The 25,489-nt window shown below is 34.7% G+C and overlaps 1 protein-coding gene across 3 annotated transcripts in view; it reads right to left on the bottom strand.

The window, feature by feature from the left end:
* Positions 1-25,489, bottom strand: part of WASF1 (WASP family member 1) — a 60,363-nt gene that overhangs the window by 9,801 nt on the left and 25,073 nt on the right. For 2 of the 3 annotated variants that reach the window (XM_044244432.1, XM_044244430.1), the window contains exons 2-3: positions 6,948-7,108; positions 1,487-1,621 (exon numbers count right to left, since the gene is read on the bottom strand). In XM_044244432.1, coding sequence (XP_044100367.1) covers positions 1,487-1,621; positions 6,948-7,080 — 268 coding nt within the window. In that variant the 5' untranslated portion in view covers positions 7,081-7,108. Of the gene's footprint in view, positions 1-1,486; positions 1,622-2,495; positions 2,569-6,947; positions 7,109-25,489 lie in introns of those variants that run through there. The other variant, XM_044244433.1, reaches the window with a different exon arrangement.

Below are 25,489 nucleotides of genomic sequence, written 5' to 3'. Positions count from 1 at the left end.
TAGCAAGGCCAGTACTACACAATTCTTAAATTAATTCTTCTCCCTAAAGCAGTATCTCTATCATCTTCACAAGTAAAATTCACTCAGCGTGAGCTGAGTCTGGATCTATGGACTGGCTGGAGCAATGTGGCTCTGGATGGCTACACCACAACTGTCCTTCCAGCAACTCCACTGCTACATGATTTGTAACACACTCAAAAACACCAAAATAAAATTCAGAGAAGGAAAAAAGTTTTTTTCTCACTATTGCTAAAGAGTGATACAAGAGGTATTTAATGAGAACAGACTATATGCGCTTGATGTTCTCACTAATGTTTATTTCACTTAATTTTTGCAACAATTCAACGAGAAGAGAAATTATTATTCCATTTAAACATAAGAAAACCAAGGCTAGGAAACATGATAAAACTGGCCCAAGGCAAAATGGTTAATAAGCAATGGAGCCAGAAGAGAAAACCCCAATCTGTCTGCCTCCGAGGCTGATCCTTTTAGCCCTAACACCACACACTGTTCTCTGGCTCCTGTCAGATATGGCCCCTTTTCTATAATCAAAATGGATCAATTCTTGCCACTCCCCCACCCCACTTGTTTACTGTAAGTATATAACCATGATGGAAACTAGTGTTTAATCTCCCCAACCTTTCTTAGTCAAGGATGTAAAGAATGTATAAAGTAATAAGCAGTTTAAAAAAAAAAAAAAGATTTATTTATTTGAGTGAGAGAGAGCAGGGGGAGGGGCAGAGGGAGGAAGAGAGAGAAACTCTAAGCAGACTCTGCACGAAGCATGGAGCTCAACACTAGACTCAATCACAGGACCCTGAGACAATGACCTGAGCCGAAACCAAGAGTTGGATGCTTAACCAACTGTGCCACCCAGGTGCCCCATTAATAAGCACTTTTACATCTTCAACTGCTCTCATTTACCATTTGTCTTATTAACATGCCGCCGTGCTAAAAGCCCTTCCAGCTGCCAACATGACATCTGATATTTAAACAGTTTTATGTAACACAGTAAGTCAACATGGTATTTGTAAATGTAATTAAATATAATTATATAGGTCTTTGTTTAAAAGATAATTTTTTACACAGTTTCTAAATTATATTCATAGTTCTCACCATTACTTAAATTATTTAATAGTAATTTAGAAAACAAAAATACTGGTATTACACTCTGTAATTTTGTATCATATTCATAATGTTATTTCATGTGAACTCTGAGTTTAAAAATCTAGGTTATAGTTATATAAGTAACTTTGAAAATGTCTTTTTTCCAACATCCCCAAAATGGTAACAAATTAAGCAGTTCAGCTTTTAGATTCTGAGTCCTTCTCTAATCTACCCCATAATTTATTGCAACATATACATCAAAGGCCATGGGTAAAAAAGACTTATAATAAACTCGTGTTTAATACTGTTCTTAAATTAAATGCTCATCTCACCAAACCTAGGGTACATGAGAAAGAAAATATAATATGAATAAACTTACATTCTTCCTCTTTAGGGTCAAGCTGTGTAACACTAACAGATAAACGGTCCACACGTTCTTGTAATGAGTTAACTCTGAAGGAAAAACTATGTGCTTCATTGAACAATTCTCCAAAAATATCTTCAGCGTATTTACCTAGGCAAAAATGAAAATATATGCCATAAAATTTAATGTGATCAGAGATAAATACCAAACAATTTGACATTTTAAAAGTGCTGTCCTGAAATTTGGCATTTATTTGGAACTAGTTTATACTTTAAACCCTAAAGTGACCAACTGAGACAGAGTGGGAACACAACATAAACCCTGGGATATCTGATTTTAAATAGATATCTGCCACTTCGTAGGTGTCTTGTGCCTAAAATGGAAATCATCTGCTTTATCCATACCTGCCCTGTTGCTGAGGTTAGAGAACATTATGATGTTAAAATATATACAAATAATACGTCTTTTAAATCAGCATTCATAAATAAACTCTATACTAGAACTGATTTTCAGGCCAAATGGCAGAATCTAAGAGTCTTCATAAATCCAACTGAAGACAGTTTCAGATAGACCCAAAACATAGATTCTGAAAATTTATGAGATAAAGTATCTTCTTGTTCTATTTTCTCAAAAAAGCATCAAAAATCTAAAATCACTGTATTTTCTCTAGTCATATACATTTCTCTTACTGAAAAGAATAAGCAAAAATAATCCCATTATAAAAGGAGAAAAAGAAGAGAAATTTCTATCTAGTAAATAAGCCAGGGAGAAGTTTAGGCAACCTACCATGATACAAAGGTGAGTCATTATTATGTGCACCTTTGAATAAAAAAATTGATAGTCTTCCTAAATTAAGACATTTTAGACCCAAGGATACTGGGTAGGTTAAATCTAGTTCAACAGTAAGTTCTATTGAGACAGTTCCTGAGACAGAGATAATAAATATTTATTAAATGAATTCATTAATCTCACTAGTTTATATTTGAGTAATATTGCACTTTTCCAAGGTATGCCAATACATTACCTGTTAAATCAACAAGCATTTAATGAGGGCTCGCCCTGTGCCAGGCAGATGTATGACCTTCTGAAGGCACCAAAAAGTAAAACACAAAATTCCTGTCCTAGAAGATTCTATAATGTTTAAGAAAAAAAATCAAAACTTTAAAGTCTTGATAATAAACTAAGAACTTTAATGTCTACAATAATATAATAAAAAAGAATTGTTTTGTATATATTCATTTACTCACATATATCTTTAAACCAAATTGACTGAAAGGGTTTTATATGTACCAGACCCTGGGTATTTAAAAATGATTGAACAAGGGTCTCTGCCATTGATGAGTTTTGAACAGAGGGAGAAAGAGACATCTAAACAAATATGAAAAGCAATTTAATAAATAAGTCCAAATCTTTATTCCATTTACTTTGAGGCCTTGGTATCAATTTCCTCACCTGTAAAATAGGGATAAAAATATCTGCTTCAAAAACAATTTACAAGAAAAGGAGACAGTGAGCAAAGAACCTCGCGGAATTCCACATACAGGGTAGGAGGTCAGCAAGGGGCATCCCTTACTATAATATAAGGTAAAAGCCACAGAACATAGAGAAAAAAGCCCCTAACTTTTGAGTGTGGGGTGGTGTCGGAGACACTTCCAGAGACACAGCTCCTTCAGCAGATAAGGAAAGCACCCCAAGTCCCAAGGGTAAGAAAAGGCAGGTATAAAGTCATTTATTCATCTAATGTTAAGGATACAAACGTTAGGAACATGGAGATAGAAGAGACAATTTTGTCCTTTAAACAACTTTGTTTAACACAGGGATCCTTAATTTATAAGCTGTAAACCAACAGAAAATTATACACAGGTTTTTAAATGTATTTGTATTTTTCTGGAGAGAGTTTCTCAAAAATTTTTTTAAAAGAGTCTACGTTCCCCCTCACTAGAGGCTCAACTACTAAAGTACTTCAGTGGATAAAATAACATCCCATCTGTTCTCTTTTCATATCCCTTCTTACTTTCCAAATCTACCTCCTCTTTCTCTTCGAGGTAAAAGGAATAAAGTTTGTAATGTAAAACAGATTGGGCATGTATCTGAATTTGAATTATTAGAAATATTGTATTTATTACCCTTCAAGAACCTACTTGGTCTCCTTACTGTCTTACCATCTATGATGTTAAAAATCTAAATCAAAATCCTCTCAGTTAACATTCTATGTTTTCCAAAATCAGGATCTGCCATATTTATCCAATACCATCTGTCCCTTTAATCCCCACTATGTATTTATTTTTGACTCTATTCATTTGGCTATTCTTGCAAGATAAAAATGCCTTCCTTCCTATTTCCTCTCCATTTTCTAAGTTCTTTTGTTTCTTAAAGGTCCAATTCAATTCACATTTCGTTCAGCAAGCCTCTTGTAATGACTTCACCTTGTTTTTCATCTTTTCTCAGTTCCTGTAATCTAAAACTCATGATTTTAATTATATACATGCTCACACTATTCAGAATGATTTCAGTATTAATCATACTTGACTCTTCAATTCAAATGGGGTATATACTCTTCATACAAGAACCACATAGTTTATCACACAGCAAAGTGTTCAGTGTTATTTGTCTATTGTCTATGTTTCTAATTAGTGTTATCAGGCCAATCTATTTATCCTTCCTCCTATCTGTCAAATTTGCTCTATCAAATTTGCTATCTATCTGTCAAATTTAGGCTCTATCAGCTCATCTTGGCAGCATGAACTGACTGTATTCAACAGAAGGGTGGCCTTGGGAAGAGAGAATGGTTAAAGATCCCTCAGGTAGTTAGAGTCTCAATGATCATTAAATAAGACAACAATAAAATGGAAAAGAATTTTGGTAGAACAGAATAAATTTATAGAAAGTGAATTCTATGTTTTCAGTTTTTATCTAGTAGAAAACAGAACTGTGTTCAACTAGGAAAAATATTTTTGTGAGGAAGAAGACAGAAGGATATCCCTTGCAACTGACCTTTATTTTGGTGCTCTCTTAACACTTTTGGTGCTAATGATAGCACCAAAGTCAACATTTCAATTACCTAGAACCATTTTGGATAGCCAAGTTCACTAAGTAATTCAGAGATTATTTAATGCATTACTTATTTTAACTACTTTGGATAAATACTGATGTAAAATCTATTTTAAGCTTCCCTGTCTTAAGTAGAAATACAAAATTAAACATAATTTAACCTTTTCTTGAGGACTCAGTAATGAGTTGATTATGAAATCAAAATGTTCTCAGTGAGAAAGCAGCCTTGAAATGCATAAGATTATCTGCTTTTACATGAAATGGCCTCTTTCCGGTTTTTATACTGCTTTTTCCCTATGTCACTTCTTCCTTTGCTGTAAACTACTACTTTTGACTGGCTTAGGTAATACCTGTTTCTATTTTTATCTCCTCAATGCCTCCCTCTTTTAATGTTCTGAAGCATAAATGTTTGGAAATCAGATCATCAAACCTGTATGAAATATCAAAGTAAAAGTAAACAGACTCTGAGAGAAGGATCAGTTGGGTATTTTATGTACATAGTTTTTAGTGCACGGGCTTGTTTATTTTGGCTAGCTAGGGGCTTTTTAGGTTTGATTCCGGATTCCCAACTATGTCAGTGGGAAAGCTGCCAGAGAGTTTAATTCCAGTGCAGTAAATTATTGTTACACCTTGCTACAGTATTAATGGGGTTTCTTTTGTTTTTGAATCTCTACAAACCGCTTAGAAAATGTCCACAATAGTCTCAGATTCCAAATCTGAAGCATCAGCTATATTTTACAAGGTATTTCTATTTTCAGAGTTTGGCTACAACATGACCATGTCCCTGCGGTTAGATGTCACTTACATGCATTACACCAGCTTGAACATTCCTTAAGTTTCCACCTTTAGGTCATATAAAATATGGGTTAGTACAGCAAATTAACACTCTTAATCATTATATTAGTTCTAAATTTGACATTGGGAATACACCTAAAACAACATGCCTGTATTAGACCCAAAATTCACTTTAAGAAATATGTTAACTAAGATTTATTGTCATTTCTATGCTATTAATATGTATTTTAATATTAACCTATATACTCATGTACATGTAGTAATACAAATTTTATATGAAGTTATGTTAGATTCAATTAGTGCTATGTCACAAAAAAGGTCAGCAAATATCTGTAAAAATATGGTTAATCATATATCAGTATGATACTTAGGACTCTTCTTTTGATTTGTCTCAAAAGTACATTCCATATTGACTTCCCCAAGGAAAAAAACAGGTAAATAATATAGTATGTTAGTGACTCACTGCCAATAACTAACTTGAAAAAATAACCACCGAAAGAGGCAAGGAATATACTTAAATTCAAATAAATATCCTTTTATTTTTAAAACTATTTCACAGGCAATGTAGAAATTTAGTGCTCTCACCAAGAGCATTCAAAAGTAATTTTTATGTTGCTCTAGCTATGTATGTGTATGTCCAACTGTTCTCACTTGAAACACATTAACAACCTCTCTTTATCTTGTGCTAGGTACTCAAAAGAAAGAACAAAAAAGGAAAAGAAAAGAGTCAATCTTGCCTGTAAGGACAAAGCATGTGGGGCTAAAATATATCTAGCACCACTTAGAGAATATACTCAAGGCCAAGAACATCTTGTTTTTTCTTTAAAATGAAATATAAATGTCTCATTAAAAATCTAAGCCATCACTTCAAAAGACAGATTGGATTTACTTTTTTAAATTTTCTAGATTTTAAATTTTGAATGATTTACTTAATTCCTTAACTCAGCAATTCTCTCCTGTAGTCTTATCATGGGAGCACACTGCCTGTCTCCTCCAATACCTGTCCCTCCCATTGGCCTTTACTATCGGGCCAACCTTCCTGCCTTTCATCTGTAAGAGGCCAAGCTCACTTGCTATCTTCACAGCGTTCTGCACGTCACACTACTAATGTCCTTTAGACAACTCACCCAACTAACCTGATTCTCTTAGTGACTACCTCACACCTCTTAATTTCAGATATTTGATAATAGAAAAATATTTCCTTAGGCTAATAAAATATATGTAAATAAAATATAAAATAAATGTAAAATATGTAAAGAAAGAGATACTAGTAAATAGTTGAAGCCTCTAAAAAAGCAACAATGATAATAAGCAAGCAAAAGTACAACCCTGGCATTATCTTTCATAGATCAAATCATATTTTAAATATAATTTCAGTAATTCTTGTCCATCATGTGATCCTGTTCCTAAAACTGTCCTTATTTCTCTTTACCAGAGGAAACATGCAGAAAAAAAAATGATTCTAAAACTCATTAATTTAAAATGGGTACATTTTTCAAGACAACATTGTATTCTTCTCACAAAACATCCCCCCAAATTAATCCTAAGAACATCTTCTTAGTATATATACTCTTTAAGTGTAACATTGTGGTTTGCAAGAAATGTGTTTCACTGATATAAAAATACTTACTTAGGCTACTTAATTGTCTAATTATATTTGCCAAGGAAATATTGGTTACACATTCTAGTTCATTCTTAATGCCTCTAGGCAGTGCTGTGTGGCACAAGTGCCTAGGATCGATGTTTCTTTTCACTAATGGCATCTTGAGATCAACGTCTGTGCCAGGTCACCTGTAGGAAATCAAACAATAAATTAACATCATTCAATTCAACCCCAAACAGAGTAAGACCTCATCTTTCACATTTAATAATAAAATATTTGCTAGTAGGAAGACAATGAAAATGGAGTTACTGGCTAAATGAATCAAAACTTATTTATTAACCACCTTTTCACCTTCAATTATTAGAATTTTAACATTCTATAAAAAAAATGAAAAAAAAAAAAACAACTTTCAATGTCAGTTGCTTCATAAATCACTATCACTATTATTCTCCTAAAACCACAGTTTTTACTTACTACAACTAGGGAGGTATTTTTTGGTTTTGTTTTTTTGTTTCTTGTTTTTTGTTGTTTTTTTGTTTTTTTTAGAAATGGTGTGAAAGGTCCTCTCTAAGGAAGCGCTTAAAGAGAATTAAAGAGGCTAGAAGAATGGATCAAATTTACACTTTCACATAAAATGTATCAGGCTGAAGTTCAATGGCTCAGAGATCAAATAGTCCAACAGTCCTATATCTCCAATCTTATCAACACCGACCATAGCTTTAATTGATCAAATAGTTTAACTTTCTTACAATTATGGGAAGCCCTTATTTCCCAGGTCTCACATCTGCACAAATTACAGCTACCATAGGTTTAGTTCAAGAATACCAGTTTCCAACAACATGGTTCCAATTTCACTTACCACATTATATTAAGTACAACTGCACAAATACAAATTTCCTTCTTAGCACTCTAGTCTACAAAGCACTATGTTAATAAGACATGTATATCATGATCAGTGACTGATCATTTCCTTCCAAAGTTTGTTGGTGATTGGTCATCCAATTCACCTGTCTAAAGACAGCAAAGCATGTAGCTCTGGGTTACCTTCTTGCCTCCTACACCCATCTGAAATTTTACAAAACGGGTAACTAAAAGAAGGAATTGGCCAACAAAGAAACGAAAAAATGATAAAGCTGGAAGTGAAACTGAATTTAAATCTAAATGGAGTAATAGAAGAAACAGCTAATTGTGGGAATGTTGCCATTATGAGACTCTAGATCTGCAGTCAGAAGAATGTAGCAAAGGTAACTTATTGACATAAATAAGGAAAATGACTGAGACAAAAAAGATGATGTCCCTTGGGAAGTGATGCAAGCAAAAAACTTTGCATTAAAGAAACTCCTGGAGATATTTCCCAACATTAAAAATGCAAAAGTTGGGAGCTGATCCAAACGGACAATTTGCCAAGGCACAGAAAAAATGCTCACTCTGGCTAGATCTACTATTAATTCTTGCAAGGAGATGGCAAAGTACTGTTCAAGCTACTCTTGGTAAGTTTTTTACAAAGAAATAAAACACTTTAATTCTAATTGTTTTTAATGTTTTATAGAACACTATTAAATATAGTTTTACTTTTTCATTTTCCTATATACATTTATAATATAAGAGTTTTAACATCTTGACAAAATTTTTTTTTAATTTTAATTTTTTTAAAAGATTCTATTTATTTATTTGACAGAGAGAGAGAGAGATCACAAGTAGGCAGAGAGGCAGGGGGAAGCAGGCTCCCTGCTGAGCAGAGAACCTGATGTGGGTCTCGATCCCAGGACCCTGAGATCATGACCTGAACCGAAGGCAGAGGCCTAACCCACTGAGCCACCTAGGCACCCCGACAAAATTTTTTTAAAGATCATAGAACGATGGTAATATTTCCCACTGATTAAGATCCTTATGTGCAGTTTTATTTTGTATGGTTACTTTTTAGTCCCACACTATCATGCAAAATGAGGACTGCCTATACTCACCCACTGATAAATAATGTTTATGAAGAAAGTTGTTTCAAAATATTACCCTAATCCAAAAAGGGTTGGACAGCTTTTGTTGTGATTAGAATAGTGCCTTTAGGTAAAATTCAAAAGCATTTTGTTGAGAAAAACTCTCTTCCTCATCTCATTTTGTTGAGAAAAACGCTCTTCCTCATCTTTTACTTCAGTTTCAGTATTATATTCTTTTCATATTTTTCTATCTTACTCCTTGGTGATTTTAATGGTAACTTATTATCTAACTCATTATCTAACTCACTTATCTAACTCAAATATCAAAATCTTGGTGGCAAAAGTAAAATAAAGCCTAAGAACTTAATATCCTAAATCCTGAGGAAACTGCCTAATTTCTGTTTTAGAGAATTTATAACAGTATCTTTAATGTAGGATCTTTTGTCATACTGGGAAAGGGTGAAAAAAATCCTAAATGCTAGAAGGTTTAATTTAATTAGCAAGCAAAACTAAAATCAAATTCATTTCGGTATTTTTACTGCAAATGAATGACACTGCAGACAAAGGGCTAATAACCAATATCTATAAAGAACTCCTCAAACTCAACACTCAAAAAAGAGATAATCACATAGAAAAATGGGCAGAAGACATGAACAGACATTTCTTCAAAGATGACATACAAATGGCCAACAGACACATGAAAAGATGTTCATCATCATTAGTCATCAGGGAGATTCAAATCAAAACCACATTGAAATACCACCTTACACCAGTTAGAATAGCCAAAATTAACAAGACAGTAAACAACAAGTGTTGGAGAGGATGTGGAAAAAGGAGAACCCTCTTACACTGTTGGTGGGAATGCAAGTTGGTGCAGCCACTTTGGAAAACAGTGTGGAGGTTCCTTAAGAAATTAAAAATAGGGCTCCTGGGTGGCTCAGTGGGTTAAAGCCTCTGTCTTCGGCTCAGGTCATGATCCCAGGGTCCTGGGATCGAGTCCTTCATCGGGCTCTCTGCTCAGCATGAAGCTGCTTCTCCATCTCTCTCTGCCTGTCTCTCTGCCTACTTCTGATCTCTGTCTGTCAAATAAATAAATAAAATCTTAAAAAAAAAAATAGAGCTTTCCTATGACCCTGCATTTGCACTACTAGGTCTTTATCCCAAAGATACAGATGTAGTGAAAAGAAGGGCCATATGTACGTCAATGTTCATAGCAGCAATGGCCACAGTCGCCACACTGTAGAAAGAGCCAAGTTGCCCTTCAACAGACGAATGGGTAAAGAAGTTATGGTCCATATATACTATTGAGTATTGTGCCTCCATCAGAAAGGATGAATCCCCAACTTTTCTATCAACATGGACGGGACTAGAGGAGATTATGCTGAGTGAAATAAGTCAAGCAGAGAGCGTCAATTATCATATCGCTTCACTTGCTTGTGGAGCATAAGCAAGAACACAGAGGGCACTGGGAGGAGAGGAGAAGTGAGTTGGGGGGAATCTTGAGGGGAGATGAACCATGAGAGACTGTGGACTCTGAGAAACAAACTGAGGGTTCTGGAGGGGTGGGGGGTTCGGTAAGCCTTGTGGTGGGTATTAAGGAGGGCATGTATTGCATGGAATACTGGGTGTGGTGCATAAACAATCTTGGAACACTGAAAAAATAAAATCAAGTTAAAATAATAAAATACTGCAAATGATCTATTTCCTCTTTAAAAACAATAAAAAATACTGCACAGGATGAACCAATAACATATATTTTAACATCTTTTGATCCACCATTGACTAACTTGCCTATTTAAGGGTAAAAATCTTTCATTTAATAATAAAAAAAAAGCTAAACTGTATTGTGCTAAGATATAAAATAACTAACTCTAAAAATTGTTAATCTATTTTCTTAGGTCATGACTAAATACAGCAAACAAAAATTTCCCAACTATTATATAACCCATGTGGTTCTAAAAGTAATCGTTTGCTAAAAAATTCCTAGGCTTCTTCATCTATTTTCCTGGGTTCTTAGCAATTAAACTGCCAATTATTGAAGCAAACATCAAGAGATTGAGAGAATGCAAACTGACGTCTACATCCCCTAAGGATTTTTAAATTATTTCTTAAGATAAAATAATTCAGCTATCATTTTAATAAATCTGTTTCTTAATTCAAAGAACCTTTCTTATGGGTTTAATTTTAAATCCTGATATGAACAGTAAAATTAAAAATAAAATTAGCTACAATACTGCTAAAGGCATCATGTTTATTTATTTTCTAAAAGATTCCACTCATCTATTTGAGAGAGAGAGAGAGAGAAAGAATGTGAGCAGGGGGAGGAGGAGAGGGCACGGAAGAAGCAGACTCTGCACTGAGCACAGAGTCTGATGCAAGGCTCAATCTTACAACCCAGAGACCATGACCTGAGCCAAAATCCAGACCTTGCTGCTCAACCTCCTGAGCCACCCAGGCGCCCCTAAACACAAACTAGATTTAAAATTAAATACAAAACTAATACAATTCAAAATAATATTATTTAATATGACAAAATCACTTTAACTCAATCATTGCTTGCCATATGAATCTTGTACTGACTGCTCCAAAAATCTGCTTTATTTTGTTCATGCCTATCCTGCTATGTAACAGCCTTTCCTTTATTTGAACTACTGTGAAATTTTATTCGTTACCTAACTGACAATATTGGGCTTTATTATGTTCAAATACAACAGTTACACGCAAGTATTTCCCTGCAGTATCACCATTTAGACTAAACCATTTAAAGTAGTACTCGTTGGCACTAAAGTTATGATAAACACAATCATAAACAGAGATACTAAAATTACTTCCCAGGATTCATATAAAGTAGACAACTAAACGATTCAGAATACGCTTTCAGTAAGTCCTTTCAAAGTAAAGAGTTTTTTAAAATTTTTTAATTTTTTAAAGTTTTTTTTTTTTTTTTTTTTTTTTTAAAATTTGACAGACAGAGATAACAAGTAGGCAGAGAGGCAGGCAGAGAGAGAGAGAGGAGGAGGAAGTAGGCTCCCTGCTGAGCAGAGGGCCCGATGCGGGGGCTCAATCCCAGGACCCTGGGATCATGACCTGAGCCAAAGGCAGAGGCTTTAACTCACTGGCCACCCAGGCACCCCTCAAAGTAAAGAATTATTATAACAAAACAAATGTATAAACAATCAAAAAGCAGAATCAGACATACAAATACAGAGAACTAAAGATTGCCTAAGGGAAGGGGGATGGGGGTAAAATGAGTAAAGGACAGTGGGAGATACAAGCTTCTGGTTATAGAATGAATAAATCATGGGAATAAAAGGTACAGCATAGAGAATATAGTCAATGATATTGTAATAGCATTGTATAGTGGCAGATAGTAACTCCACATGTGGTGAGGTTAGCATAATGTATTGAGATACTGAATGCTGTACACCTGAAATTAATGTAGCACTGTCAACTATATTCAAAAAAGTTTAAATAAAGAATTCTTAAAATTTTAAAATTCACACAGAAAAACTCATAAACATCCAAAAATAGGTCCAGGCTGAGAACTATTCTAGGCCAAACCAAAGACATCATTTAAGGAGGTGCAATGAGTTGTTCAAGAAGCAGGGTCAGGAACAGAATCTATTTGTGTGCATGCATGTTTTATCAAACTCTACTGTTTCTTCATATTAAGAAGTATTTATACAACTTGCACTTTAAAAAACCATTCTATCAATTCACTATTCATGGACTGAGCAAAATCTCACATAAGAGGAGAAACAAAATGATTCTTTCACAAACCAAAACAGATGAACACTGTTTTTTCCTATTTTTAAAGAGTAGGAAACACATCAGTTATGTATCATGGATGATAACAAGCCCACCAACAGACTCCTTCTGTACTTGATTTAACCCAAAATACGGAACATTTTACCCCTTCCCACTATCTTTCCTTCATGTTTTCTTTGTTTATCTCCACACACATAATTCCAAATACTGACTATCTCTTTCTGGATATTCCCATGAATAAAACCTTAAAATAATAAGCCCCAAACTAAAGTCATTATTTTTCCCCAGCAGAAACCTAGTTCTTTATTTCTTATATTAATTAACAGTGCCATCAAAGTATAGCTTAGTTAGATAGAATCTTCTTTGACTCCTTTCAATCTTAACAAATCTAATCTGTACAAGAACATCTATTCAATTCCTAGGAGATCATCTATTGGTATCCAACTACTGGTATTTTCCTCAAAAATTTTGAAAAACTTCCAAAATTTTTGTATAAATTTGTATTTCCATATCCTCACAAACATGTGGGCTTTCTAATACCCATGTTACACTCTGTAAAATACGCCATAATTTATCTGACATTCTCCTAATTCTGGAATTTTGGTTACTTCTAAATTTTTATTATAATAAATAATACTTGATAAGCTTCCATTATATAAGTCTTTATACAAGTTCCTGGTTATTTTCTTGAAGTATGAAAAATTCAAGACTCTTAATTATTTATTTCCAAATTGCTTCCAATAAAATTATTCCATTTTCGGGGCACCTGGGTGGCTCAGTCAGTTAAGCCACTGTCTTTGGCTCAAGTCATGATCCCAGGGTCCTGGGATCGAGCCCCACATCGGGCTCCTTGCTGAGCCAGGAGCCTGCTTCTCCCCTGCCTGTGCTTGTTCTCTTCCTCTCTCCCTTCTCTCTCTGTCAAATAAATAAAAATCTTTAAAAAAAATTTTTAAAAATGATTCCATTTTCATTTTTACCACACATGAGACTATTTTAGCACTTCTTCAACTCCATTATTTATTATCTATGAGACCTCTTATATTTCAGCTTCCTTCCCTTAAGTAGGGAGAATAAGACCACCCAACTCAAGGGTATTTTATGGAAGTTAAAATGGTTGTTACATGAAGAGTTTTCAGAAAAGTCCTTGGCACTCCTGGACAACCAACAGGTTAAAAAAGAAATCAAAAGGAAAATCAGAAAACATCTGGAGACAAAAATGAAAACATGACATATCAAACTTATGGGATGTAGCAAAAGCAGTTCTAAGAGGGAATCTGATAGTGGTAAATGCCTACATTAAGGGAAAAAAAAAGATTTCAAATAAATAACCTTAATTTATACTTCAAGAAATTAAAGAATATGCTAAGCTCAAAGTCAGGAGAAGGAAGAAAATAATAAAGCTTAGAGCAGAAATAAATGAAATAGGAAAAGACAACAGAAAAAAAAAACAATGAAATTATGAGTTGGTTTTTGAAAAGATAAAACTGAGAAAACTTTAGCTAGACTAACCAAGAAAAAAGAGAAGACTCAAATAAACAAAATCATAACTGAAAGAAAAGACATCACAATTGATGCCAGAAATACAAATTTCATATTCAGCTACTAAGAACAATTATACACCAACAAATTAGATAACCTAGCAAAAAATGGGTAAATGTCTAGAAATATACAACCTATGACATTATTAGGAAGAAACAGAAAATAAACAAACCAGTAAGGAGATCAAAGCAGTAACTGAAAACCTCCCAAAAAAGAAAAGCCCAGGGCCAGATGGTTTCACTGGTGATTTCTACCAAACATTTATTTTTAAAAACTTTAAAAAAAGGTTTTATCTATGTATTTGAGAGAGAGAGAGAGAACATGAGCGGGGAGAGGATCAGAGAGAGAAGCAGACTCCCCACGAGCAGGGAGCCTGATACAGGACTTGGTCCCAGGGCTCTAGGATCATGACCTGAGTGGAAGGCAGTCAGTCAGTCAATCAAATGAGCCACATAGGTGCCCCTCTACCAAACATTTAAAGAAGAATTAAAGCCAATCCTTCTTAAACTCTTCGCAAATATTGAAGAGTAAATAATACTCCCAAACTGTTATGAAGCCAGCATTATCCTTATCAAAGCCAGATAGACTACAAGAAAACTATAGGCTGGGGTACCTGGGTGGCTTAGTCAGTTAATCGTCTGCCTTTGGCTCAGGTCATGATCTCAGAGTCCTGGGATTGAGTCCAGCACCAGGGCTCCCTACTCAGTGGGGATTCTGCTTCTTCCTCTCCCCTTCATGCTCTCTCTCTCAAATAAATAAAATCTTAAAAAAAAAAAAACCCAATAAATTCAATAAAGTTGCAGAATCAAATTAATATACCAAAAATCATTTGTATTTCTATACAGAAACAACAAACCATCTGAGAAAGAAATAAAGGAAACAACCGTATATATGATAGCATCAAAAACCGTAAAATTCTTAGGAATAAATTTAACCAAGGAGGTGAAAGATCTGTATGATGAAAATCATAAGACACTGAGGAGAGAAACTAAAGACACAAATAAATGGGAAACTACAGATTCAATGCAATCCCCATCAAAATTCTAATGGCATTTTTCACAAGAATAGAAAAAGCAACCCAACATTTGTATGAAGCCACAAAGGACCCCAAGAACCAAAGCAATACTGAAGAAGAACAAAGATGGAAGCATCACATTTACTGGTTTTAAACAACACTGGGAAGCTATAATAATTAAAACAGTATTGTACTGGCATGAAAATAAACACACAGGTCAATGGAACAGAAGTGAGAGACAAGAAATAAACAATGCATACGTGGTCAGTTAATACCTGACACGGAAGCCCAGAATTTTCAATGGGGAAAAGATAGTCCTTTCAATAAACAGTACTGGGAAAACTGGATATTCACATGCAAGAAAATGAAACTGGACCCCTATCTTACACCACTCACAAAAATTAACTCAAAATGTATTAAAGTTAAGTTTAAGTGTAAGAACAAAACCCATAAAACTCTTAGAAGAAAACACAGGGAAAAATCTCCTTAACATAGCTGTTGGCAATGAGTTTATGAATATGATATGGTGAACACAAGGAACAGAAGCAAAAATAAACAAGTGTGACTACAGCAAACTAATACGCTTCTGCACAGATAAAGAAAAAAATCAACAAAATCAAGAGGCAACTACAGAATGGAAAAAAACACTTGCAAACCATTTAAATGGTAAGGGGTTACTATCCAAAACACCTAACGAGCTTACACAACTCAATAGCAAAAACCACTAACAATCCAATTAAAAAACAGGAAGAGGAATGAATAGACAAACATTTTTCTAAGACAATGTATGAATGGCCAATGGGTACATGAAGATGCTCAACATCACTAATCTCAGGGAAATGCAGATCGAAATCATGATGTATCACCTTACCTATGTTTGAATGGCTATTACTAAAATACAAGGGATAACAAGTGCTGGTGAGGATAAGAAGAAAAGGGAAACCTTGTGCATTGCTGGTGGGTTTATAAAATGGCACAGCCACTATGAGAACCAGTATGGAAGCTGCTCAAAAAAAAAAAAAATCAAAAATACAATTACAATATGATGCAGCAATCTCACTTCTGGGTATATATTCTCCAAAATGCAATCATTAGATTGAAGATATATCTGCATCCCTATGTTCACTGCAGCATTATTCACAATAGTCAAGACATGGAAACAACCAAAGTGGCCACTGGGGGATGAATGGATAAAAAAAGTTGTGGTAAATACATACAATGAAATTTTATTCAGCCATAAAAAATGACATCCTGTCACTTACAACAACATGGCTGAACCCTGAGGGCATTATGCTAAGTAAAATAAGTCAGAGAATGAAAAATACAGTATGATCTCACTTATATGTGAAATCTAAAAAAGCTGAACTAAAAACAAAATAAAAATAAAAAAGCTGAACTCATAGAAAACAGAGCAGAATGGTGCTTGTTAGGGGTTGGGGGTTGGGAGAAATGAGGAAATGTTAGTCAAAGGGTACAAACAAACTTACAGCATAAGACAAGTAAGTTCTGGGAATGTAATTACAGGATGATTATAGTTAACAATATTGTATTACATACTTAAAAACTGCTAAAAGAAGAGATCTTAAATGTGCTTACAACAAAAAATGGTAATTATGTGACATGAAGGGTGTGCTATTGTAAACATTTCACAATATATGTATTTCAAATTATCACATTGTTATATATTACTTACATCTCAAGAAAGCTTAGAGGGGAGTCCCTCTTACATGGTCAGTGCACAGTTAATATTACTACTATTGTAGTTTCTCACCAACATTAGTCACTAAGAGACAGAATTGACAGTACTCTATAATTTTTTCAAAGATTTATTTAAAGATAATGTGAGTGAATGAGAGAGAGTAGGGTGGGGGGAGAGAGAATATCTCAAGCAGACTGCTCTGAGCATGGAGCCCCACCTGGAATTCAGTCTCACACCCGTGAGATCCTGACCTGAGTGGAAGCCAAAACTTGGTGCTCAACCGACTGAGCCACACAGTCACCCCTCTTTGACTCATTTTAAAGAGAAGAAAACGATACAGAAGCAACATCAGAGAGCAAAGAAAATACTGACCCACATCTTTTCCAAGTTTAATATATGTGGGATTTATGAATATAGGTAGCACTCTCACACAAGAGGGTACGGATGAAACTAATTTTAGGGACTAGCTAGTTATCAGTTAAGGCAAGGAGAATGAAGGTTTAAGTTTGGAAAAGAGGACAAAAATAACTATACACAAGGAAGTTTCCAAGTCACAGAAGCAGAAGCTCTCTGGAGTACAGTGGAAGGATTTGGGAAAGATGGAGAAATGGGTCAAATGAGGAACTGTTCAAAGCAGTGTAAGATGTGAGTTCAGAGGATAACAGAAAACAAAGGCAGCTTGTACTTCTGCCAGCTGACTCAGAAAAACAGTCAGATGAAACATAATGGAATTATTTCTAGGTCTTTTGAAAAGAATATGGGCATTCTCTTTGGTTTATGCTATGGTCCTAATGGTGTCAAGAGACAATGCTACGGCATGCAAAAGTAAGTATGTTTTCAAAGTTTACCACATACTGTCCTACAGCTAATTACTGGCACTGGAGGGATAATCCTCTCACTCAGACTTCCAGTTCAGTTGCTTCCTTCATTATATCACGCTGACATTTTCTCCTAAATTTCATTCCTGAATTTGCAACTAATTACTTGGAAAAAATAATCATATATAGTTTTATTTTTCTTTAGTTGCATTTACTATTTGCTACAAGAAAGGTGATTTGCTATTTTCCTGCCCACTCGTTAGTCTCATGAGATCTTCACGTAACTTTTTATCTTGGCATTTCACTACAGAGAGGAGTGTTCTGGCATTTCAAACCTGGGCATTTCAACATGTACTTCTCTTCCTGAACATTTTTAAAAATACAAAATAAAACTAGTACCAACATTAATTCCCACTCTTAATAGTTTTCAATTCAGAAAACCCATCTATTTTTAAGACTCATAAACTGGAACATATATTGGAAGCCAAGTAATTCATCTTTCATTTTTGTAGATGAACAAATTTACCTGAAACAGTTAAGAAACTTGTCTGAGTTATTAACAAAATTGGCAGCAGAGCTATGATTATATTTTAGGTTTCCAGGTTTTTAACCCACTCTTCTTCTCTTAATCTGTTTTAAAATGCATTTTAAAATCCATTTTTATTTATTTTAAAGATTTTATTTATTTATTTGACAGAGAGAGATCACAAGTAGGGAGAGAGGCAGGCAGAGAGAGAGAGGGGAGGAAGCAGGCTCCCCGCCGAGCAGAGAGCCCGACGTGGGACTCAATCCCAGGACCCTGAGATCACGACCTGAGCCGAAGGCAGAGGCTTTAACCCACTGAGCCACCCAGGGGCCCCTATTTATTTTTTTAATTTAATTTTATTTTTTCAGTGTTCCAAGATTCATTGTTTATGGACCACACCCAGTGCTCCCTGCAATATGTGAGCTCAATACCCACCACTAGGCTCATGCATCCCCCACACCCTCCCTTCCAAAACCCTGTTTATTTCTCAGAATCCACAGTTTCTCATGCTTCGTCTCCCCCCCCAATTACCCCAATTCACTTTTTCTTTCCTTCTCCTATAAAATCCATTTTTAAAATGCATTTTTAAAATCCATTTTATAGGGGCGCCTGGATGGCTCAGTGGGTTAAAGCCTCTGCCTTCGGCTCAGGTCGTGATCCCAGGGTCCTGGGATTGAGCCCCACAACTGGCTCTCTGCTCAGCAGGGAGCCTGCTTCCTCCTCTCTCTCTCTCTGCCTGCCTCTCTGCCTACTTGTGATCTGTATCTGTCAAATAAATAAATAAAATCTTAAAAAATTTTTTTAAATCCATTTTATATTCTTGAGAAAACAGTCTCCCAAATTTCACAATACCTTAAAATTTTTCCAGTGGTTATTTTGAAGTTCCCCAATTCTCAGATGACTACCTCCTTAAATATTACTTCCACATTATGTATGATGATCAAAATTTGGTGGCAAAAGAGATACAAAATAAGTAAAATACCTTACCACCCAAAAGCTTACAAGATAATGAGGAAGCAAAGATATATGCCAAAAACTCAAAAGTATTAAAATTGAACATATGGATGACTAAGGTTTAAAAGTAGGATAAAACACATTATTGGGTGATCAAAGAGAATGAAATCAAAACAAGCTAAAGAGGTTAAGGCAAGACAATAGTGATAATAGACCTGTGTGCTATATTTCACTGCTAACCCCATGTAGCTAATTTAAAAACAAATTATTTAAAAATCAGTTCTTCAATCCACTAGCCACATATGACAACACAGCTACAGAACATTACACCATTATTGCAGAAAGGTCTGTTGGCTAGCACCGAAGCCCAAAATGGATAAAATGGTAAGAAGATAGGTTAAGTGAGGCATAAGGAAAGAAATATAAGGAAACCTGCCTGAAATATAAGGAAACTTGCCTGAAATGTACATGGAGATGGAAACACAAGATAAAAAATGTCATCAAATTGTAGATTTTGAACTTTTTGATATTTAAGGAAGAACACATGATTCTTCTTAAGGAGTAAAAGATCACAAACATTCGATTTTAGAGATTTTAAAGAGATTTTACTGTTTCTTCTGGACTAAATGTGAAAGGATGAGGCAGTAAACCGGTGCATCATATAAGTGGTATATATACACATATGTATGTACAGCTTTAGTAAGTATCGCTAAATGGTTTCCCAAAGTGTTTGACCCAATTTATACCCCCACCAGCAATTTATCATAATTCCAGCAATTTGATATCCCTGCTAACACTTGGTATTATACACTAATAATTTTTTAAAGATTTATTTATTTTAGAGAGAGAGAAAGTGAGTGGAGGGCAAGTTGGGGGAGAAAATCTTTAAGCAGACTCCCTGCTGAGTGTGGAGCCTGATACTAGCCTCTACCCTGCAACCCAAGATACCATGATCTGAGCCAAAACCAAGAGTTGGATGCTCAACTGAGACACCGAGGTACCCTTAAACTTTAATAATTTGATGACCCAAGCAAGACTAATCACATTTTATTCTGAACTTTCATCTAATCTATCAAAGAGTTTAATATCTAAAGTCTTTTGTCATTATTATAATAAAATATTAAATGTATTATTCTTGATTAAATCTTTTCTGTGAAGTAAACAATCAGTACATAAAACCTCTCCCATGCTATAGAAACACTATTCCCTACATTCTGTAAGATTTCTGTAAACTCAAGAATTTTATGACTGGTCTAATTAATAACAAGATCAACAAAATGCACAAAGCTACACTAAGTCATCTATTATATGAATTTAATTAAAAGTTGAGGTTTTAAAATATTAAATTTATATTTATAGACACACATTGAGTCACGATATTAATCACAATTTTGAGTCAAGAACTTGTGAAACTTACAAAATCACCTCTTCTATCATATTCAATTCTTAGTTACATCCTCACTTTTGTAGTGTTTTCTCTCTTGACAGGTGAAAGAGAATACAAATATTATTAATCTTTTAGTTATCCCAACTTGGACATAGAAATGCTATGCTGAATCAAATCAATGAGAATAATCAATCTGCATTCTATTTGAGTCTCACAATCATCCATTTGCAAGTATTTATTATTACTATCATTACTATTACTTTTGGTCTTTTGTCCTATTTTTAGGAAAAAAATATATAAACTTTAATGAGGTATAACTGAGGCTTGATATACTACATGTAGTAGACAGAACTCTACGATGGCCCCCAAATCTGCCCCTAGTGCTACTTCTATGATTGCTATATTGCATGTTAAGAGAGATTTTGAAGATGGAATTATAGCCATTCATCAGCTAACTTAGTATAGGGAGATTAAATGTGTGGGCTTACTCTAATCGCATGAGCCCTTTAAAAGCAGAGTTTTTTCCAGCGGATAGCAGAAGAGGAAGTCAGATTCAAAGCATGAAGGAGATTCACTGTGCCATGGCTAGCCTGAAGAGGGAGGGGGCCACTTGAAAGGACCTGCGTGTGGCTTCCAGGAGCTAAGAGCAACCTGACAGGCAGGAATAAAACAGGAACTTGAACTCTATAACAGCAGGAAATGGATTCTGACAACCTCAATGAGCTTAAATTAAGCTGATGTTTCCCCAAAGTCTCCAGAAAGGAACATAACTCAGTTAACACCCTGATCTTGGCCTTGTGAGACACTCTAAGCAGAAAAACAGACATGCCCAGCCAGATTTCTGACCTATGAAACTGTTAGATAATAGTGGTTATTTTAATCTGCTAAATTTCTGGTAATTCATTAAGCAGCAACAGAAAACTAATACAATGCACATAAAGTATACAGTTTGATCAGTTTTAAAATAGTTTTAACACCATTTAACACTGTAAAATCACCAGTCACCCCTTTTAATATTGTGTCCCTTTGTAATACCTCCCTCCACCCATATCCACAAGCAATCACTGACTTCCCTTCTGTCACTACAGATTTATTTGCTTGTTGTAGAAGTCTATAAAAATGGAACTATAAAGGTTTTTTTTTTTTTGCCTGCCTTCTTTTCATTCAGCCTAATTATTTTGATATTCATCAGTGTTGTTCCATGTATCAATCATTCATTCATTTTATTGAATAGTATTTCATTGTATGGATAAATAGATTGTTCATCTGTTGATGGACATTAGGATTATTTTCAGTTTAAAGTTACTGCAAAAAAGGTTACTATGAGCATTTTGTACAAGGTTGTGTGCGGCCATGTATTTTTGTTTTTCATGGGTAACACACGTAAGTTCGTTTTAAGGACCTGGCGGGGGAGAGAGGTGGGAGAAGAATTAAGGGTCCTTCTGAAGTGAAAAATGAGAGGGATTCTTTTGACTTCCAAAAGTAAATTTCAGGAGAAGTTGTGACCTCTCCTGTATCTGAAGAAATGTTCAAGAAGTGGGAGTCTACAAACTGGTTGAATAATAGCAAAGAAGATGAGTTGATAGGCAAAGACTTAAGTCCCTTCTTTCTAAATTCCACTTTTTCCCTCCAACATATTTTTCAATGTTTTGATTCTGTTGCCTTAAATGCCTGATAAAATACAGTATCATATAGGTTACATTTAATGCATTTCAATGCACTATTACAAAGATGTCTGCATTCCAGATTTCTCATTTACTATGATGAACAGTATTACTTATCTTCTATGAACAGGCTATAATACAGCAAGAGCCATGGCACTGCCTTAACATAACCACAATGGAAGGACGCATTTTAGCAAGAACCTAGCCCATATGGGAAGACCTAAGTTAATTTTTTTTACACATAAAAGCAAATAAAGAAAAGGGATCCAAAACAAAACATGCAATGAGGGGACCTGGTTACCACCACCTGAACTTAATAAATCCAGAATTTATTGTTAGGCAATTCTGAAAGAATAAAAATAAGTGGTGAAATTCAGAATTCTGTCTCATAGACCTATCTGAAGTGATTACAGGGAACTTAAGTGAGTATATTTCAGAAAACTAATTCAAAATGTTTGTGAAGAATAAAAGTGATGTCAACACATCAAGAATGATTAGATATGTAGGAAAAATTTTTTCTTTTTTAGGGACTTTACTTCCCCTATTTTTTCCATGATGACCCTTCTGTGAGAGTCCACTCTGACCTCATCACTTTTTTGCTTTTTCATTGTACAGTATTCTCATGACAAGCAAGATATAAACAAAGATATTGCCAGGAAGACAGCATATTTCTTCTTCAAAAGCCATAAAATAAAGACAGAAGTACAGGGACTACTCCCTAACTTTATGAAGCCAGTGTTACACTGAAACAAAAAGCAGAAAATAACATTTCAAGAAAACTACACACCAGTATCTCTCATAAACACTGATGCAAAAATCCTTAATAAAATTAGCAAAGTGAATTCAACAATGTATAAAAAATCATATACCACAACCAAGTGGGATTCATTCCAGTTACAAAAGGCTGATTCAATATTCAAAATTCAATTAATGACTTTTACATAAATGATCACAGCAGCTGTATTTGTAGCCAAAACCTTAAAACAACCCAAATGTCCATCAACAGAGGAATGAATAGCAAACTGTTATCCACTGAAACAGTGTTTATACAATAAAACAGCAGTCAGTAATAAAATGAACTAATTACGGGGGCACCTGGGTGGCTCAGATTAAGCCTCTGCCTTCAGCCCAGGTCATGGTCTCAGGGTCCTGTGATGGAGCCCCACATTGTGCTCTCTGTTCAGCAGGGAGCCTGCTTCCTCCTCTATCTCTGCCTACTTGTGATCTCTGTCAAATAAATAAACTCTTTTAAAAAAATAAATTACTAAAAAAAACCCCCAAAAAACCAATTACTGTAATCCATCATATCTACATCCATCACATCTACAGGCTAAAGAAAAATCACATGATTACATCAGTAGATACAGAAAAAAATTTTGACAAAATCCAGTACCCATTCATGATAAACTCAGCAAACTAGGAACAGAAGGTAACTTGCTCAACTTGACAAAGAACATCTACATAAAACCTATAGTTCACATCACACTTAATGGTAAGAAACTAGAAGCTTTCCTGCCACGATCAGGACAAAGGAAAAGATGTCCTCTCTCATTACCTTAATACTGAAAGTATCAGCTAATGCAATTAAGACAAAAAAAGAAAAAAGTATACGATCGAGAAGGAAGAAATAAAAGTCTTTATTCATAGATGACACAACTGTTTATATAGAAAATACAAAAGAATCAACAAAAAACCCTCCTGGATAATAAGCTATTATAGCAAGGTTCCAGGATATAAGGTTAATAAACAAAACTCGAATTGTTTTTCTATATATCAACAGTAAGCAATTAAAATGTGAAATTAAAAGCACACTGACATTAGCATCCCAAACCCCAAAATACTTAAGTATAAATCTAACAAAATACACATAAGATCTGTAGGAGGAACTCCAAAATTCTGATTCTGAAAAAATCAAAGAACTAAGTAAATGGAGAAAAATTTCAATGTTCATCAATAGGAAGACTCAATGCTGTCAAACATCACTTCTTGCCAGCTTGATCTTTAGATTCAATGCAAATCCTAATAAAAACTTAGCACATTATTTAATGACTATTGACTATAAAGCACATTACTTAATGACTATTGATTATAAAGTTTACATAGAAAAGCAAGAGAACCAGAAAAACCAGCGCAATACTGAAGAACAAAGTTAGAGAACTGATATATCTGACATCAAAATTTACTATAAAGCTACAGTAATCAAGACAGTGTGGTACTCATGTCAGAACAGACAAACAGATCAGTGGAACAAACAGAGAACCCAGAAATAGATTCACATAAATATATGATCTTGACAAAGGAGTAGAAGCAATACAATAGAACAAAGATAGTCTTTTCACTAAATGATGCTGGAACAATTGAACATCCTCATGCATTTAAAAAAAAAAAAGTAAACACAACCTTTTTTAAAAAAAGATTTTATTTATTTATTTGAGAGAGACAGAGACAGCGAGAGAGCACAAGCCAGGAGGAGAGGGAGAAGCAGGCTCTGCCCTGAGCAGGGAGCCTGACATGGTGCTTGATCTCAGGACCCTGAAATTATGACCTGAGCCAAAGGCAAATGCTTGACCAACTGAGCCACCCAGGCACCACTAGACACAGACTTTATACCCTTCACAAAAATTAACTCCAAATGGATTGCAGACCTATATGTAAAATGTAAAACCATAAAACTCCTAGAAGATAACACAGAAGAAAAATCTAGATACCTGTGAGTTTGGCAATAACTTTTTAGATATAACACCAGACCCATAAAAAATAATAAACTAGGCTTTGCAAAATTAAAAAACTTCTGCTCTGTGAAAGCCACTGTCAAGAAAATGAGAGGACAAACCACAGACTGAGAGAAGATATTCACAAAACACTGAAAAAGGACTGTTACCCAAACTATACAGATAACTTTTAAAACTCAACAGTAAGAAAGCAACCTAGTTAAAAACTGGGCAAAAGACCTAAACAGTTCCAAAAAAAGATACACAGATAGCAAATCAACATATGCAAAGATGCAAAACATCATAAGTCAACAGAGAAGTGCAAATTAAAATGAGATACTACTACATACCTATTAGAACAGCCCAAGCCTGAAACAATGACAAAATCCAAATGCTAATGAGAATGTGGAAGAACAGGAAATCTCTTTGTTGGAGAGGATACACAATGATATAGCCATTCTGGGTGACAGTTTGGCAGTTTCTTACAAAACTAAACAAATCCTGACCATATAACCTAGCAATCACATCCAATGAGTTGAAACCTTAAGTCCACA

The sequence above is a fragment of the Neovison vison genome, chromosome 1 (assembly GCF_020171115.1).
Source record: "Neovison vison isolate M4711 chromosome 1, ASM_NN_V1, whole genome shotgun sequence".
Lineage (NCBI taxonomy): Eukaryota > Metazoa > Chordata > Mammalia > Carnivora > Mustelidae > Neogale > Neogale vison.
The sequence above is the reverse complement of the archived record's forward strand: the minus strand, read 5'-3'. Positions and strand labels throughout refer to the sequence as shown.